Raw genomic sequence first — 13,334 nt, forward strand, 5'->3', positions numbered from 1 at the left:
CCGTCTATATATTGTGTCATCATTTCGGTACTTACGATTTTCCTTCACTACAAGCGGGTGCAGCCTCAGCGCTACTACAGGATAGTACCGATACCGTGGCCCAGCAGACTATTCGGTATTTTTGTTGCCCATATTGAAAGAGAAAAGTACCGACGTTACATGCTCGGTACTGGTGCGATCAGGCTACAGTTTCTTCACAGCATCTTTGTCCGCTCCGATTCTTCCTTCGCACACTGATTCCATCTAGAGGCCCGAATCGGACTGGCTGTTCTTACGCGTCTGACACCGATCCCGAAATACATCAGCCTGAGAGACAACGACTCCAAATCCTCTCGAATGCTGATGTTGGGACGGGAAGCCGAAGTCAAGAACGCCACAGGAAATTTGGGGCCGCCCTGAGTGAGCATTTGTATGCAAGTTAGTGGGTGGTGGTGTAGTTCAATAGTACGAATGAAAAACATTAGTTGACCAAAAAACATTGACTCACCACATCCTTTCGCGCGACTTTGATCATTGACGAGTTTCAACACCGTGTCCCAAGCTATACGACCATCTTGCATTCGCAATGACTGCCCACCGCGAGACTTCACATGGCAACGGAGAGCCAATCGCCGTTGTTGGAAGCGGCATGCGCTTCCCTGGCTCTTCGAACAATTCGTCCAAACTCTGGGAGCTTCTGCTCAATCCGCGCGATCTTCTCAAGCGCATCCCAGAGGATCGTTTCAACATCGACAACTTCTATCATCCGGACCCGAACCACCACGCAACGACGGATGTTCGGGAGTCGTACTTCCTCGAGGAAGACCACCGTCACTTCGACGCGGGGTTCTTCAATATCAAGCCCGTCGAAGTAGCCGCCATTGATCCACAGCAGCGCCTGTTGATGGAGGTGGTCTACGAATCGCTGGAGGCGGCGGGAATACCGCTGGAATCCTTGATCGGCTCTCGTACCGGGGTCTACGTTGGACTGATGTGTGCCGACTACCACGACCATTTGCACAAAGACGTCGACACTTTGCCAACCTATGCTCCGACAGGAACGGCTCGAAGTATCATGTCAAACCGCATTTCGTACTTCTTCGACTGGCATGGCCCCTGTATGACCATCGATACCGCGTGCTCTTCCAGCCTGGTCGCGGTCCACCAAGCAGTCCAGCTGCTGAGAAGCGGCGACTCGGACGTTGCGGTCGCGGCGGGAGTTAACATGATCCTTGGATCCGGACAGTACATTGCCGAGAGCTCGCTGCACATGTTGTCGGCCGATAGTCGGTCACGCATGTGGGATGCTGATGCCAGCGGGTATGCGCGTGGTGAGGGTGTAGCTTCTGTGATCTTGAAGCGCCTGAGCACTGCGCTCGCTGACGGCGACAAGATCGAGTGCATCATTCGAGAGAGTGGAGTTAACCAGGACGGTCGAACGAAGGGTATCACCATGCCAAGTGCCTCTGCACAGATGGATCTCATCGAGCAGACTTACAAGAAGGCCGGGCTGGATCCAAAAGACCCCAATCAGCGCTGCCAATACTTTGAGGCGCACGGAACTGGAACTGCGGCTGGCGATCCAAAGGAAGCTGAGGCTATCAGCAAAGCCTTCTTCCACCCCGGCGATAGCACGTCCCATAAGGGCGATCCACTCTACGTTGGCTCCATCAAGACCGTCATCGGTCATACCGAGGGTACCGCGGGATTGGCTGGTCTTCTCAAAGCCTCTCTCGCAGTACAGCACGGCGTCATACCACCCAATCTGCTTTTCAACAAACTTCATCCTGCCGTGGAGCCGTTCTACACCAATCTCGAGATTGCAACAAGCTCCAAACCATGGCCAAGTCTCGCGGATGGTATTCGCCGTGCCAGTGTCAACAGCTTCGGCTTCGGAGGCACGAACGCGCATGTCATCATCGAGAACTTTCTGCCTTCCACTGGCACCCCTACACCGGACAGTACGACTCTTTCCACGCCGCTGTTCTCACCCTTCAACTTCTCAGCTGCATCTAGCAGTGCATTACGAGGAGTCTTGTCGTACTACTCGAAATACCTTCAATCTCATCCCACTGTCGATCTTGGCGATCTTTCCTACACCTTGTATGCTCGAAGATCTCATCATGCAATCCGAGCCAGCATATCGGCAAAGTCAGCAGAGGACCTCCAGGCCAAGATTGACGACTTGCTGGCGGCATCATCGGAGGGAGGTGCTGGCTCCAGTTTTGGCACCCGTGCGAAAGAACTCTCGCGACCAGTACAGATCTTGGGCGTGTTCACTGGCCAGGGTGCACAGTGGCCGACTATGGGCAAAGGCTTGATGAAGAGCCCGTATGTCAGGACAATAGTCGAAGACCTGGATCGTGAACTGCAGCGTCTTCCTGAGCCACACAGACCAAGTTGGACACTTGTAGACCAGCTCACCTGCGACGCGACTGAGTCTCGCGTGGCAGAAGCTGCATATGCACAGCCGCTCACAACCACAATCGAGATCATCTTGTACGATCTCCTTCGCAGCGCAGGCGTCAGCTTCCATGCGATCATCGGCCACTCCTCGGGCGAGATTGCCGCAGCTTACGCCAAAGGGTTCATCACCCGAGCAGAGGCGGTCAAGATCGCGTACTACCGGGGTTACTATTCAACCATGTGTCCATCCGACAAGCCTGGAGCCATGATGGCCGCTGGCGCATCTGCAGAGGACGCGAACGAGCTTTGCGACCTGCCTATGTTCAAGGGTCGTTTGTGCGTCGCTGCCTACAACTCGCCTACAGCTGTCACGCTTTCTGGCGATAGCGATGCTATCGAGCAGGCGAGAGAGATTCTCCAAGACGAAGGGAAGTTTGCAAGAGTCTTGAAGGTCGACAAAGCGTATCACTCGTCACACATGGAGAAGGTGGCAGCTGGTTTCCTCGAGGGCCTAAAGGGCTGCAACATCCGACCTCAACATGACACGCCGGGAGGTCCTTCGTGGTTCTCCAGCACGTATGAGAATACGGAGATGCGCGGTGATGTGCAGGGGGATTGCGATCTTTCTGGCTCATACTGGGTAAATAATCTGCTCCGGCCTGTTCTCTTCTCCCAGGCCGTACAGTCTGTTGCCACTGCCAAAGAAGGCCAATTCGACTTTGCCATCGAGGTTGGTCCACATGCAGCGTTGAAGGGACCAGTACTAGAGACGTTTCGTGCCCACAGTGATGCGGAAGCATTGCCGTATGTGGGCTTGCTGCACCGTGGGAAAGACGATATCGATACGTTCAGCAACGCCCTTGGCGACTTGTGGTCTCGGTTCTCTCCCTCTCCAGTCGACTTTCACACGATGGACCTATCGACATCCGGTGCGCTCAGCCGAGATCTATTGAAAGACCTCCCCACATACCACTGGGAGCACGACAGACTCTACTGGCATGAGTCTCGGATGTCTAGAGCTGTAGCCAGCGCCAAGAACCCTCACAATCCGTTACTCGGCGCGAGAACGACAGATCTGACCGAGAACGAGATTCGCTGGAGGAATCTGCTTAAGCTTAGTGAGATGCCTTGGGTCCGGGGCCATCAGCTTCAGGGTCAGGTCATCTATCCAGCAACAGCTTACATCGCCACCGCCGTGGAGGCAGCTAGATGGCTGTCGCCAGGCGAAAACATTGCTGTGATAGAGATACAGGACTTCAGCCTCGGTAAACCGCTCGTCTTTGGAGATGGCGATGCCGGCATCGAGACGCTCTTCACGCTGCACAACATCGCCAAGGAAGAAGGTAACAAGAGTTATGTCGCTTCCTTTTCGTATCATGCGTCGAACAATGCAGAAGTAGAACTTCTATCCACGCATGCGACGGGTAAAATCCGGGTGACGACAGGAGATTCGCACCCCCGATGGCTGCCGTCTCGAAAAGGTGACCCTCCCAATCTCACCAGCGTCTCAGAAGACCGGTTCTACTCATCTCTGGAGCCCATTGGCTACAGCTATAGCGGCGACTTCCGGACGCTCTCTTCGATCGAGAGAAGGCTCGACTACTCTTCTTCGACCATCTCAGTGCCTGCGCAGAATGATGAGCCAGTGAAGATGCTCCTACACCCGGCTATGCTGGACACGGCGCTGCAGGGCATCTTCTTGGCGTATTGCTTCCCGGGTGATGGCAGTCTTCAACAGCTGCATGTTCCCACTGGGATCAAAAGCTTCCGCGTCAATGTCGGTTTGTGCGAGCAGCATCTCGGGGCAGAAAGCAAGAGCGTAAACTCGTGCGCGCACCTGACTGAGAACCCGATGACTTCCAAGCAACTCCGCGGCGATGTCGACATCTATACCCACGAGGGCGCCGGCCTGGTTCAGATGGAGGGTATTCAAGTCGTCGCTTTTGCTGAGCCCACCGCGGATATGGACAAGAAGTTCTTCACCGAGCACATCTGGGCGCCGCTCAACCCAGATTGCGAGTTAGCCATGGGCGGTTTTAGGTCCACGGCTGAGGACTACGAGTTCGCTGAGGTCATGGAAAGGGTCGTTCTCGATTACATGAGGAACATCACTAGTACCTTCCCCAAGGACGTCAGACAAACCATGAACCTCGAGTGGCATTTTGAGTGCATGTTCGAGTTCTACCACCACGTCATTTCTACCACCGGTACGAGACCATACTCTCAGAGCAGATGGCTGGATGACACTGCAGACGACATCGCGGCCTTGAAAGTCAAGTATGTTCTACTCCTTCCTCCTCTCGTGACAAAGCGCACCTTCTTTTTCGGCTTTTTTTCTTGCTTCTACCCCCTTCGCTCTTTGATCAGGAATGCTGACTTGACTCTCGCGCAGATGGGCGCATAGGACCGAGCTCCAGCTAGCTCGCGCGGTAGGCGACAACCTCCCAGCCGTTCTCAGAGGCGAGACTACAATTCTCGAGCACATGACCAAGGACGGTCTCCTGGATCGCTTCTACGAGGTCGGTATGGGCCTACGAGAGTGGTCTCTCTTCCTCGGCCAGACTGTGAAGCAGATTGTGCATCGGTACGGCCGCATGAAAGTACTTGAGATCGGTGCCGGTACGGGTGGAGCTACCAAAGTGATCATGAAAGAGATCGGTCGCTCATTCGCCTCCTACACCTATACCGACATCTCTTCGGGTTTCTTCGAGACTGCACAGCAGGTATTCTCTGCCGTGTGCGACAAGATGATATTCAAGACTCTGGACTGCGAGAAAGACGTCGTAGCACAAGGGTACGAGGAACATTCGTACGACATGGTCGTGGCCTCTCTGGTCCTCCACGCGACGACAGATCTACGCCGCACTTTGAGGAACGCGCGCCAGCTCATGAAGCCTGGAGGCTACCTGGTCATGCAAGAGATCACCAACAATGACGTGAGCCGCACCGGTTTCATGATGTCTGCCACGACAGGTTGGTGGCTAGGTCAGAACGACGGGAGAATGCTGTCGCCTGGTGTATCGACGCTCGAGTGGCACCAGTTGCTCCTTGAATGTGGCTTCTCGGGCATTGACACGGCCACCCCCGAGATCGATGTGTTCCCTTCAACGCTGACCGTCTGGGTTACACAAGCTGTAGATGACCGCGTCTCGCTGCTCCGCGAGCCACTTTCCTCCTTTAGCACCTACAAGTCGGTTGGCGAAGAGGAATGGGACCTAGTGATCATCGGTGGTCAGACGTTGGGAACCAGCCAGCTTATTAGCCAGATCGTTCGGCTAATCCAGCCGTTTGGGGTGAAGCATGCCGTATATCGGACACTTGGTGATATGACAGGCTCTGCCAAGACGACACCTAACAGCGCGATTCTTTGCCTAGCGGAATTGGATGAGCCCATCTTTCGCTCCCTGTCCGAACAGACGCTCAAGGGAATACAGCGACTGTTCGAGACCCAAGGAACCGTCCTCTGGGTAACACAGGGTTGCAGGTCGGATGAACCGTATATGAACATGTCGATCGGTCTCATACGAACTGTGCTGCTCGAAATCCCCGACCTAGTTGCGCAAGTGCTCGATCTGGAAAGCGGCACCAAGCCCGATCCTCGACAACTCCTGGAGACACTCATTCGCTTGCGCTATGGCACCACATGGGAGAAAAACGGTAGCATCGACAAGATGCTGTGGACACAAGAGCACGAGCTCGCTCTTGAGAACGGACAGCTCATGGTTGCGCGTATCCATCACGAACACGTCATCAACGACCGGTACAACGCATCCAAGCGAACCATATACCATGCCATCGACACGCGGACCACGCCAGTCAATCTCTCGCTTGATTCTAGCAAGCCGGCTCTGGTTCATAATAGTTCTCTCCAGACCAGGATGTCCATGTCGAATCGGCAGGCTGCTGTTGAAGAGGCTTCGGATGTGGTGATCAAGGTTGCCTACTCGCTGTTGGCGCCTGTGCTTACGGCTCCTCTTCAGCCGACCTATCTGGTCTTGGGTACGAACATGGCCACGGCCAAATCTGTCGTCTCCATTACGCCGACCAATGGCTCGCATGCCCTAGTCCATCCAGAAGACGTGGTAGAGGTTGAAGTGCCGGAGGGTAGTGAATCTCAATTCCTCTCCCAGCTGGACAATCTGCTGCGCGTCGAGAACCTGCTTTCTGTGTGCCGGAGAGACTCTACCATGGTCATTCATGAGCCATCTCCGGAGCTGGCATCCAGTGTCATCGAGGCTGCATCTCTCATCAACGTGACCGTCTTCTTCACCACTTCCGCCACACCAGTCGCTGACGGCGCGTGGATCAGCATTGATTCTTACGCTCAAAAGCGCGAGGTCCGGTCTTTGCTGCCCTCTGCTGTCGCAATGTTTGTGGACGGCTCCAAGGATGCCCAACAGAGGCGGTTGGGCGAGATGATCGCCTCCACTCTACCCGACTCCTGCCTTCGGATGACGCTCACAGGGATACAAGCACTGCAGCATGCTCGTGGTTTTACCATACAGGATGTCCGCCCGAAACTCAACAGGGTAGTGCAGTGGGCAATGAGAGACACGCTCCTCTCAAAGCCTTTGAGCTCCAACCTGGCGCCCATAACATTGGAACAGCTGGTTGGTGGGTCCGAAGTAGAGGCTGTAACTTCAGCCGTCTTGGACTGGAACAGTGCCTCCCCAGTTCCAGTGCAAATTTCCACCGTCGACGGCCTCGTCCACTTCAAGAGCGACAAGACATATGTCATGTTTGGACTGACCAGCGACCTGGCACAGTCCACCTGCACTTGGATGGCATCGCACGGAGCGCGGAACATAGTGCTCACCAGTCGCTCACCGAAAATGGATGCCAGATGGCTGGAGAGCATGAAGCAAGACGGAGTGAAAGTTGAAGTCTTTGCGAACGACATTACTGACAAGGCTGCGCTCTCTTCGCTTGTGGACCACATCCGTCAGAACTTCCCGCCCATCGCAGGTATCGCTCATGGCGCCATGGTTCTCGACGATGTCTCATTCTCAGAGATGCCGCTCGAGAAGATGACCAAGGTGCTACGGCCCAAGCTTTGCGGAGCCATCTTTCTGGACGAGCTCTTCCGTGGAGGCGCAGATGCGCTGGATTTCTTTGTATTTTTCTCCTCAGCTGTCACCATTGCCGGCAATCGTGGGCAGGCAGCCTACAGCGCTGCCAACTCCTTCATGACGGCGCTCGCGAACAAGCGTCGCAGTCAAGGCCTAGCGGCGTCCATCTTCCACATTGGCGCTGTCATGGGCGTAGGATATATCAACCGCAATCATGGGTTCTTGGGGAGTGTGCACGAGGCCTCTTTCAAGGTCGGCTTCTTGCTGCTATCCGAGAGAGAATTCCATCTTTGCTTTGGCGAGGCCGTATTAGCGTCTCATCCGCTCTCTGGGCGAAATCCCGAGGTCATGACAGCGTTAAGAACGTCTGGACTAGACGATGTGATGATTCGTTGGCCTAAGTTCCCTCGTTTCCAGCACTGCCTTCAGAACGACCAAGTGGGTGACAGTAAGAACACCAAAAGGGCGGCCGACGCATCGATCAAGAGCCGACTGGTCGAAGCGGCTACGGAGGAAGAGGTTCGCGATATCGTGCAAGGTAAGCGTGTATATCCTGGCTATGCACTGCAGCATAAGACTGACGGTCTCTAGATGGCTTCATCCGTAAGCTGCGCGTTATACTCCAGATTCCAGAAGACAAAGAGGCGTTCCAGATTCTTGCATCACGAATTGATGATCTCGGCGTCGACTCTTTGGTCGCTGTAGAGATTCGTTCCTGGTTCTTGAAGGAGCTCCAGACTGAAGTGCCTGTGTTCATGATCTTATCTGGCGGTCTGGTTCAAGAGCTGCTCGATCACGCAGTGGCCAACACGCCAGCCCGCCAAATTCCAGACCAGGGCGACTCCTCCCCTGACCCCGAAGTGATGTTTCCGGATGCAACGCCATTGCCGGCCCCGGATGCCACTGACCCATCTCCATCAAGAACCCCACAGACAAGCACAGACTCGTCCAGCCCAAGCCAGTTGAGCGATGATGACTTGGATAAGCAGGAGTCATCGTCCGCCACCTCTGACTCGGTCGCAGACTCCAATGAGGTGACCAAGCCAAGCTTTGACAAGATACACCCCATCTCACCTGGCCAGTCCCGGTTCTGGTTCCAAAAACACCTGATGGAAGACCAGACGACGGCGAACAGCACTATATGCGTGGCGGTCAACGGCACCATAAGACTAGGGAACCTGGAAAGCGCCGTCCAGAAGGTGGCAGCACGGCACGAGTCTTTCCGGACTTCGTTCTTCGTAGATGAGAATCAGAGACCTGTGCAGGGCATTTCCGAAACTTCGCGATTGCGCCTCGAAACTGTGCTTCTCGCTGATGAAGCGGGCCTGGCACACGAATTGAAGAGACTCAAGAACCACGTCTATGATATCGAGCATGGCGACTGCATGCGCATTGTGCATCTCAGCTTGACACCAACGAAGAGCTATCTTCTCCTTGGATCCCACCACATCATTATGGATGGCATCAGTCTGGAGGTCCTCCTCGATGACCTACAGAAAGCCTACAACGGCCAAGACCTGAACGTTGAGCCAGCGTATCAGTATTCGTCCTACTCGGAGAAACTGCGCGGGGACTTGGCATCGGGGGTAATGCAAGGTGAGGTAGAGTACTGGCGGTCCGAGTTCGCAGCACCGCCGTCGCCGCTCCCTCTTCTTCCATTCTCGGCAGCCAAGAATCGCGTCCCACTGACCGCATACGCGCACAACTCAGTGAGTCGCGTCATCGACTCGCAGCTCTCATCGCAGATCCAAGACGCATGTCGCGAGCGGAAGGCAAATCTATTCCACTTCCACCTAGGCGTGTTTGAGGTCCTCCTATTCAAGCTGTTCGGCAATAGCGATGTTTGCATTGGTATGGCCGACGCCAACCGCTGGGACGACCGAGTCACGAAGAGCATCGGCATGTATCTGAACTTGCTGCCGCTCAGGTTCCATTTGGAGAATCAGCACTCATTCGAGGAGGTGCTGAAAGACACGCGCAAGAAGGCTTATCGAGCAATGTCCCACTCGAGGCTGCCATTCGATGTTTTGCTCGACAACGTAAGCTGCGAGAGGTCGACAGCAATCAGTCCTCTCTTCCAAGCATTCATCAACTATCGCCAGGGTGTGAGTGAGAAGCGACGCTTCGATAGTGCAGAGGCTGAAGTCAAGTCAATTGATCTCCCGGGGTCCGGTTATGACGTGTCTCTGGACATCATCGAGAATCCAGGGGGCGAAACTCGCGTCACTCTATTAGTGCAGCGCGGTCTGTACTCTGAAAGCGATGCATCCCAGCTTCTGGACATGTATTTCGCTTTGTTGAAAGACCTTTCTCGGTCTTGCGGAATGGCCTTGCAGGACGTGTCCTTATTCTCAAGTCAGGATGTCAGCACTGCGATCGAGCTTGGAAAAGGTAAGTCGGCTGTCTACACATTTAACACAGACCCGGAGCGCTAACAACGTCTTGCAGGTCCCGTAATGACTTCCAAGTGGCCGGAGACTCTGGCGCATCGTATCGACGAGATGATCGCCAAGCACCCGAACGAGACCTCAGTCAAAGACTGCAACGGCATGTCGTGGACATACCAACAGCTTGATCAACATGTCGGAAGGATAACATCCGCACTTCTCAAGGCAGGCACGAAGCCCGGATCGGTTGTGGCGGTCTTCCAGGAGCCGTCGCCCCACTTTGTATTTTCCTTGCTTGCCATTCTCCGAGTTGGCGCCGTCTACGTTCCCTTGGACTGCAACATCCCACCAGCGAGGCTCCGCGTCATGATGGAAGAGTCCAAGTGCTCTGCGCTGCTTGTCAACACCACGACGGCTCCCCAGACCGCGAGCATGGAACTCTCGCCATCCGTGGCTGTGCTGAATGTCCTCCTTCTCCAGGGTGGGACATCAATTCTTCCTCCGGTCTCCGCCCGAGCGAGCGAGCCGGCGGCTATATTGTTCACCAGTGGAACCTCGGGAGTTCCCAAAGGCGTGATGTTATCACACGGTAGCTTGCGCAACCACGTAGAGGCCTTGGTACACACGCATGGGTTTGGAGGTGAGATGGTCTTGCAGCAGAGTTCCGTGGGTTTCGACATGTCTCTGAACCAGATCTTCATGGCGCTCGCCAATGGAGGTACTCTCGTCATCGTTCCAGAAGTCCTCCGCAAAGATCCTGTAGCCGTGGCCAACATTGTGCTGGAAGAGAAAATCACATACACCAGCGCAACCCCGTCGGAATATCTCGCCTGGCTCAGGCACGGCGCGACTAGTCTTTTTCAAAGCACACACTGGGCATATGCCACGGCGGGTGGTGAGAAGTTCTCGCCTGAGCTCCTGCAAAGCTTCCGTAAGCTCGGTGCCCGCTTCGAACACGATTTCCACTACTTCAACGCTTACGGTCCGACCGAATGCGCCATGTCGTCAAGCGAGCTGGATCTCAGCTTGCTAAACCACCATGATGGCCTTGTTCCAGCTGGTAGGACCCTTCCAAACTACGGTGTCTACATCGTGGATCAAGATTTGAGCGTCTTGCCAATCGGTTGGTCCGGAGAAGTCTGCATCGCGGGCGCAGGCGTAGCCATGGGATACATCAACAGTAGCGATGAGTCGCAAAGCAAGTTCCTGCACGACCCTATGCCAACTTCGGTGGCTACACAGAACGGGTGGACTAGAATGTACCGAACTGGAGATAAGGGCGTCCTCAGATCAGATGGTTCCTTGGAAATCATCGGTCGCATCGATGGAGACACGCAGATCAAACTCAGAGGCCTGCGTATCGAATTGCAAGATATCGAACAGTCCATACTGGACGCGGCCAACGGACGTGTAAAGATGGTGGCAGTTACGCCTCGGGGTGACCCTGCCCTGTTGATTGCACATGCGGTGCTGTCGCCTTCAGACACGTCGATGGAGAGCGAGATCCAATTCCTCGGCAACCTCGCCGCCTCGCTGGACCTGCCGCAGTATATGCGACCCGCGGCCATTATCGCCGTTTCCTCGATGCCACTAAATGCAGCTGGCAAAGTGGACAGAAGAGCTCTCCGAGGACTCGCCATCCCAAGCACTGTGCGGGGATCAGGATCGACAGAGGAGCTGACAGAGATGGAATCCAAGCTGGTCCAGGTCTGGCTAGACACACTGCCGGAGCAGATGCAGGAGGTGCATCGTATCGACGCCAGTTCTGACTTTTTCCACGTTGGTGGCAACTCCATGCTGCTCATCGAGCTGCGGCAGCTCATCAACAAGACTTTCAAGGCCAGCCTGCCCCTATTGAAGCTGTTTGAGAACAGCACACTGGGCGCCATGGCAACTATGATGCAGGATGTATCTTCAGATGCTGACAAGCCGATCGACTGGGAGGCTGAAACCGCGATCCCCAGCTACCTTCTGGAAGGAAGCACACACCAAGCTCCGGGAGTAGCAGTGCAGAACCACACGTCTTCCATGACTGTGGTAATCAGCGGCGCGACAGGCCTCCTGGGCAGCTCTCTGCTTCGACTGCTAGTCCAGGCCCCCGATGTTGGCAAGATACATTGCATTGCGATTCGCGACATCAGCAAGTTGGCCGAGTTTGCAAGCTGCTCCAAGGTCGTACTTCACAAGGGTGATCTTTCTCTTCCGCGCTGCGGACTAACGGAAGCGGAGGCCAAGTCGATTTCAGCCTCAGCAGACGCCATCATCCACAACGGTGCAGACGTGTCATTCCTCAAGACATACCAGTCTCTCAGGAGCGCCAATGTTTCCTCTACAAAGGAACTCGTGCGGCTCGCATCTACTCGCCGTATTCCGCTCCATTTCGTCTCGACTGCCACGGCAGGCAAGTTCAACAAGTCCGAGACACTGGCTCCAGAGTCGCTCGCCCGCTTCCCACCTCATCCAGACGGTGGCGCAGGGCTAGCTAACGGCTATGCGGCTTCCAAGTGGGTCAGCGAGGTTTTCCTGGAAAAGGTCAGCCAGCAGATCGGCCTACCGGTGTTCATCCACCGGCCCTCAGCCATCATGGGCGACGATGCAGCTGAGGACATCATGTCCAACCTCCTCGAATATGGGTCCCTGATCAAGGCGCTGCCCGACTTGAGCCGTTGGACAGGCTATGTAGATCTTGTCTCTCTCGAGAACGTCACTGAGGGCATCGCTCGTTCGGTCTTGCAGGCGACTACAGGTGCTGACAACGACTCACTAGTCGAGTATCTGCACCACGCAGGTGACCAGATCATCCCCGTGCAGAGTATTCGGGAGCTGTTGAGCGGCGAGGCGGGTAGTGGGCTGGGATCGTTGCCCATAGGCGAGTGGGTGGATGGTGCGGTTCAGAGTGGTATGAATCCTCTGGTGGGCGAGTTCCTGCGCGACGCCGATGCGCATGGTGGACTGCAGGTCGGACAGAAGCTGTTATTGAGTAAAGAGAACTAGATGCTGCTTGTAGTGATGGTCATGGAGGGTACTTTCCTTTGCTACTCACTCGGAAGCACATATCAGGGAGCTAGGATAGGCGTTATGGAATTGCTTAGGTTAGGAGGACTTTGGTGACATCCGGCATAGTTTGGGGAGTGGGTACAAGGTAGAGATGTCATTAATGTTGTTTTCGTGCGCATACCTACTCTATGGAATCCGAGGCAGTTCCGGATGAGAACAAGATGCGCGTTAATCGTTGACGCGTGCTCGGCGCGTCTGGAGATTTGGACCACGAGAAGCGGCGCTGGTGGCGCACGGGCCGAGTTGACGTAATCACATTTCCAGCCGATGACTTCAGCATCTAGATTTCACTTCGCCCTGCGTCCTCTGACTTGAAGTCGCACCACACAATGTCGCTTCGTAGGGCAACCGTCTTGATCGCGACCGCAGCAATAGCACGTTCATATCAGCAAAACCTCCTCGCTATACCGAAGATGCCGATTGACGTAGCTTCTTC

General features: G+C 55.0%; 1 protein-coding gene across 1 annotated transcript; it reads left to right on the forward strand.

Annotated features, from left to right (window-relative positions):
- Nucleotides 1-565: 565 nt before the first annotated feature.
- J4E86_000168 (putative Hybrid PKS-NRPS biosynthetic cluster) lies at nucleotides 566-12,835 on the forward strand (the record flags this gene model as incomplete). Its single annotated transcript, XM_051440744.1, has 4 exons — nucleotides 566-4,662; nucleotides 4,778-7,992; nucleotides 8,046-9,845; nucleotides 9,903-12,835. The coding sequence occupies 4 exons, from the start codon at nucleotides 566-568 to the stop codon at nucleotides 12,833-12,835; spliced, it is 12,045 nt and encodes a 4,014-aa protein (XP_051306915.1).
- Nucleotides 12,836-13,334: the final 499 nt, after the last annotated feature.

This window comes from Alternaria arbusti (assembly GCF_024043155.1).
Source record: "Alternaria arbusti strain BMP 1465 chromosome Unknown scaffold_1, whole genome shotgun sequence".
NCBI lineage: Eukaryota > Fungi > Ascomycota > Dothideomycetes > Pleosporales > Pleosporaceae > Alternaria > Alternaria arbusti.